Source organism: Elephantulus edwardii, unplaced genomic scaffold (assembly GCF_000299155.1).
Source record: "Elephantulus edwardii isolate Elephantulus edwardi_28Jun2011 unplaced genomic scaffold, EleEdw1.0 scaffold00129, whole genome shotgun sequence".
NCBI lineage: Eukaryota > Metazoa > Chordata > Mammalia > Macroscelidea > Macroscelididae > Elephantulus > Elephantulus edwardii.
Genome location: NW_006399879.1, coordinates 8706719 through 8712518, shown reverse-complemented (window position 1 = coordinate 8712518; position 5800 = coordinate 8706719). Strand labels below are relative to the sequence as shown.

General features: G+C 52.1%; 1 protein-coding gene across 3 annotated transcripts in view; it reads right to left on the bottom strand.

Moving 5' to 3' along the window:
• The window catches only part of JAKMIP1 (janus kinase and microtubule interacting protein 1), a 95418-nt gene that overhangs the window by 68409 nt on the left and 21209 nt on the right, over positions 1-5800 (bottom strand). For all 3 annotated transcript variants that reach the window (XM_006893631.1, XM_006893629.1, XM_006893630.1), the window contains exons 5-7: positions 4324-4470; positions 3576-3716; positions 1628-1687 (exon numbers count right to left, since the gene is read on the bottom strand). In XM_006893631.1, the coding sequence (XP_006893693.1) occupies positions 1628-1687; positions 3576-3716; positions 4324-4470 (348 nt within the window). The remainder of the gene's footprint in view (positions 1-1627; positions 1688-3575; positions 3717-4323; positions 4471-5800) is intronic.

Here is a 5800-nt window from a genome sequence, read left to right as displayed (position 1 = left end):
CACGGGTCACAGGCTGAAGCACACAATGCTCGCTCTCAGCAGCTGGCATCTGCTGTGTGTCCAGCCAGTGCAGAGGCACAGCCCTGCTCTAGACCTTTAACACTCGCTGACCACACATCCTGTCAGCTGTCCACTTGTTCAGTCTGAAGCCAGCTACTTTGACTAAGTTCAACCTGTGTTTTAAGTCTCCATGTTTGCTGTAACTGGAAATGGGATTACACCAGACCAGCTTCACAGGTCTGCTGTGAGAACTGACCTGAGGGTGGTCAGTCTAGGGACCAGGACACTGTCATCATGAGGGGCTGACATTGGGTGGACTGTGCCCTGGCAGGGAGGTGAGGAAGAGCTTGGCCACTAACCAGCAGGCTGGTGATTTGAACCCGCAGCCACCCCGCAGAAGCCTGTGACAGGTCTGCCCTGCAGAGATCCCAACCTCAGAGGCACATAGGTCTCTGCTCTCTTAAAGGGCTGTGAGGCAGATGCAGGCAGGGAGTTTGGCGTTTGTCAGTGGCGTTGACCTCCCTGTCACAGTAGAGGGAGCCAGAGGGCAGTACCTTGGTCACGAGCCCAGCCTGGTCACTTGCTCACTGCCACTGGATCTGACCCACAGCTGACCCTTCACGGGTTTTCAGAGACTGGAAGTCACATGAGAAGATAGTGCCCACCTTCCTCGGGAAGAGCAGCTGGTGGATTCGAACCGCTTGTCTTTAGGTTGGCAGTGTTGTGCCTTCCCCACTAGGTCACCAGAGCTCAAGCTCAGCTAATTCTCAGAAAACAGTTTAAAAGGAGCAAAGGTGCCCCGGTGGTGTGACTTTGCATTTGGCTGCTAAAATGAAGGCTGACTGTTGAAAACCACCCAGTGTCTCCTGAGAGAAAGGTCTGGATGTGGAGTCAGAGCCCACACGGCCCACCCCCTGCAGAGCCCCTGTGAACACAGCAGGCGGTAGGTTTACACCACCCCAAGCCCCACTCTGGCTGCTCAGGATAGGGTACATGGGATATCACACCAGCCTCAAGTCCTTCAAACACTCCTGGGCCCAAGAGTGCCTGTTTCCACTTTTGGGGAGCATACCCCAAGCCTAACAGACCACCTGATATGCGTCCCACAAGGAAAGAGCTGCCATCACGCTGGGCCAGCCAGCATGGCCCAACCCCACTGCTCTGAGAGCCAATGGTGACAGCACATCTCAGCCTCACTAGCCAGGACCAGCAGGCTTCCCTGAAGTCCACTCCCAGGACCACTAACCAGCCCCCCACAGTGACAGCAAGAGCCCTCTGCCTCACCAGCCAGGCCCAGTGAGCTTCTCCTGTAAGCCATCCCCGGACTGCTCACCCGCCCCAGCACTGCATCCTTAGCCACCAACACCACAAGCCAGGCCAGCAGCTCCTCCTCGTGGACCTCTCAGGACCATGTGACCCGCTGCAGCCCTGTAGCCCCAGCCACCAACACCACAGGTCAGGCCAGCAGCTCCTCCTTGTGGACCTCTCGGAACCATGTGACCTGCCCCAGCACCACAGGCTGAGTCACTAGACCACACATCAGGCCAGAGGCTCCTCCTTGCAGACCTCTTGGGACCATGTGACCACCGCAGCCCTGTAGCCCCAGCTACCAGCCCCATGGGCTCACCTTGGGCGGCTTCAGGCTCCTCCCACGTGGTCTTCTGGAGCGCAGCAACCGTTCTCGCTCCTAGGGGACACAGCATCCACACCTCACAGTCTCAGACTCCAGGCACTGGACAATCAGTCCCCAGACCCCAACTCTGACCCCAGGACCTCACCACTCCACCCCTGGGCCCTAGATCCCAGTCACACCTGGGGCTTAGTCTCAGCCTCCCGTTTTTGCCTCCTGGTCTGGACTAACACGGTTGTCTAGATTCTTCCTAGTCTTTATTTAGATTATTATGCCTCCTTCTATTTTATTGTTGTTTTGTTGAATATGCTGAGTCAAGCCTAAGATGACTCAAGTCTTTGTGTAATGAAATATAGATGAAGGAGACAGATGGGAAGGGAGGGAGGGAGGATCAGGTGAGTGGGCGACTAGATGGATGGACTGATGGTAAGGGGGTGGATACAAGGGTGAATGGAGAGAGGGAAGGAGATAAAAGAGAGAAGGAGGGAAGAAATGCAGAGAAGGAGGAAGAATGAAAGGATGATGGGTAGTAGATGAACAGACAGCAAGCAAGTGGGTAGGTGGGTGGACGGACAGATGATGAACAAATAATGTTTGGATGGATGGGTGGCAGGCACATGGACAGATGATAGATGTGTGAATGGATGGACAGATTGTAAGGGGATGACAGCTGAGTCGTGAGTGAATGACAGATGAGTGATGGCTAAGTGGATAGATGAGTGAATGGTGAGCAGAAAAGTGGTGGGTGGGTAGATGGTGGTGATGATCAGATGGTGAACGGTTGGGTTGAGGGATGGATGGGTAGAGGGATGGACAGTGAAGGTTGGGTGAATGGATAGATGGGAGGAAGAACGGATGGTGGTGAATGGATGGGTGATGGTTGGGTGAATGGATAGATGGGAGGAAGGATGGATGGTGGTGAATGGATGGATGGGTGGCAGGATGGATGAAGGATGGATCCATGGATGGTGGATAGATAGAGAGAGCGCATCTCTCTAAGATGACTCTTCTAAGATTCAGCTTTATATTCTCTGAAGGGTCCCATGTTGTTGTTGTTGTTGTTGTTGTTGTTGTGTGACATCGAGTCAGAACCAACCTATAGTTGACCCTCCAGTGGATTTCCAGAGGCAGGAATCGTGCAGGAGATTGCCCATCCTCCCACAAAGCAGCTGGGGGATTCAAACGTGTGCTTCGGGATTGCAGTGCATATTTTTACCAGTAGGCCACCGGAGCTCTCCGATGGGAGTGATCCCACAGAGATGTGTACATGCTCTGGCTGCCAAACTTCATCTACTTACGAATCCACCCTCCTTAACCATATCTGCACCTATATGAATGTCCAGCAAACGCACACCCATGCATTGTTTTAACAAGCCCTTCAAGCCTCAATGTGATTATAAACCAAAATTTGAGCTTTCAGGCTCAAGCTCACTGTCTTGCAATGTCAAAGCTGCAACATCTGTGAGATGACAAGATCAGACCACGTTCATGTGAGGAAAGCTTCAGCCTCATCTTAAAACTTGATGCTGTTTATTAATGTGGTATATGGAGATGACTTGAGGAAAAAGGCCACCAAAGCCCAATCAGTACCAGGAGTTATGTGAGTGAGGCTGAGGACCACTGTGCCCCAGACTAAGAATAAGAGGCACATGAGATCAGGATGCATCAGAGCTGGGCTTGCTCTGCTGACCAGGCTCCAGCCCCAGCCCATGCTCCGGGTGGCACAGGTACCAGGCACAGATGTAGATGGTCAGCCTGGGCCCACCCCACGGATCCCTGGTCCCAGATGACCAGACCAGTCCTGTTCCCCACTCTGTGTACTGTAGACCCCATGGCCCAGGAAGCACATGGACAGGCACAGGCACTCCATGTGCTGTGGGCAGCTGCGCCCAGGTGAGGCATGTACCAGGAGTGGCCTTCTCCACTGTGTACTGTGGACACGTACCAGACACAGGTCATCAATGACACGCTGCTGCTCCAGCACCTGCAGCCGAAGGAACTCAATCTCCTGCTCGTCCCTCGTCAGACTGAGGTCACTCAAGGATGTGTGCCGCTTCAGGGAGGCTCGGGACGCCAGCTTCTCCTTCTGCATGAGTGGAGGGTGCCCAAGGTTACGGCCCACACATCCACAGTGTGCATTACACAGGATGCAGACTCAGGAAAAGGCGGGGCAGAGGATGCCACGATGACAGAGGGTGGACAGAGTCAGGACCCCCACCAGCCCCCAGCCCTCGTCACACCGTATGCAAGCTCGGGAGACAGCAGATGGAGGGATCAGCAGGTGAACGGATGAGGTGAGCACAGAGGAGGATGGAGAGGACAGAGCCAGGACCCCCACCAGCCCCCAGGAGGAAACGTGAGGGCTACAGTCAGCTGGCTGAGATGAACCCTGGAGAGCCAGAGGGTCGAGGGGGAGACAGTAAGGACCCTGCACCAGAAGCTTCACTCCCACCTGCCTCTGCTATGCCTTGAACTCTTAGAACTTCAATGTTCTTGGTTGTAAAATGAGGCAACTCACACTGCTTCATCTATAAACAATGAACTAGAAGATACCCCCCTGACTACAAAGACCAGCCATTCTTACTAGAGAAAACCCAAACAAATCCTTCCACAAGGCCTTGTCAGATGGTCTGCACACCCAGAAGCAAGTGGGTGTCCAAGGGCTCAAGTTCCCACGCAAGCCCGGGGCTCACCATCTCCACATTCTCCCGAGTGAGGTTCTTGATCTTCTCCTCCATCCGCTGGATGCTCTGCAGTAGGTCCTCATTCTTCTTGTTCATCCGTTTGTTCTTTTCCACGAGCGGCTTCAGCTGGACTTCTGTCTCACGATTGCGCTTCAACTGCAGTGGGAACACCCGGCCATGAGATCCAGAAGACTCAGCCCAGTTCCCAGCTGGACAGCCTAGCTGCACTGGGGACATCGGAACTGTGATCAGGGGGCAGACTTGGCCCGGTTTCCGGCTGGACAGTCCGGCTGAGCTGGGGACACCAGAGCCATGATCGGGGGCAGACTCGGCCCAGTTCCCAGCTGGACAGCCCAGCGGCAGTGGGGACACCGGAGCCATGATCAGGGGGCAGACTCGGCCCGGTTCCCAGCTGGATAGCTCAGCTGCAGTGGCCATGAGATTTGGCAGACTCAGTCTGGTTTCTGACTGGACAGCCCAGAGTCCAGAGGGGTGACTTCGGAGGGGTGACCTCAGAGAAGTGACCTCGAGGGGTGACCTTGGAGGGGTGACTTCAGAGAGAAGTGACCTTGGATGGGCCATGGACAAGAGGTCTGATGATCTATTTCGAAAAATCATGCAAGCCCTTGGGACAGAGCTCTCCTCTGACACACACAGGGTTACCTGGAGGCCGGGTCAGCTCAGCAAAACCTAACTTACTTTCTTTTAAGAATGATACATACTCCCTCTATGCTGATGCCATGATAGTATACTTAGAAAACCCTAAAGACTCAGCAAGAAAACTATTGGACACAGTGGACCAATTTAGCAAAGTGGCAGGATACAAGATCAATATACAAAAATCAGTTGGATTTCTCTACAGTGACAAAGAGAATACAGAGCTGGTATTAAGAAAAAACAATACCCTTCACAATAGCTAATCACAAGATTAAATACTTGGGAATAAATTAAACCAGAAGCACAAAGGACCTATTCAAAGAAAATTACAAAACATTACTACAAGAAACAAAAAGAGATCTTGAGAAGTGGAAGAATATCCTTTGCTCATGGACAGGAAGACTCAATATTGTGAAAATGGCAATACTACCAAAGGCAATTTACACGTTTAATGCAATCCCAATACAAATACCAATCCCATTCTTCAACGAGATGGAAAAGGCAATCTCCAGTTTCATATGTAATGGAAAGAAGCTCCGAATAAGAAAAGCACTCCCTAAAAATAGAAGAGTGGTAGGAGGTATCTCACTCCCTGATTTCAAATCCTACTACATTGCAGTGGTGGTAAAGATAGCATGGTACTGGTAGAATGACAGACACATAAATCAATGGAATAGAATTGAGAATCTGGAGATCAGCCCATCTATCTATGGTCAACTGATTTTTGACAAGGAGATGAAATCAGTTAAGTGGGGAAACGATAGCCTTTTTAACAAATGGTGTTGGCAAAATCGGAAAAGTATCTGCAAAAGACTCAAGCAAGACCCAC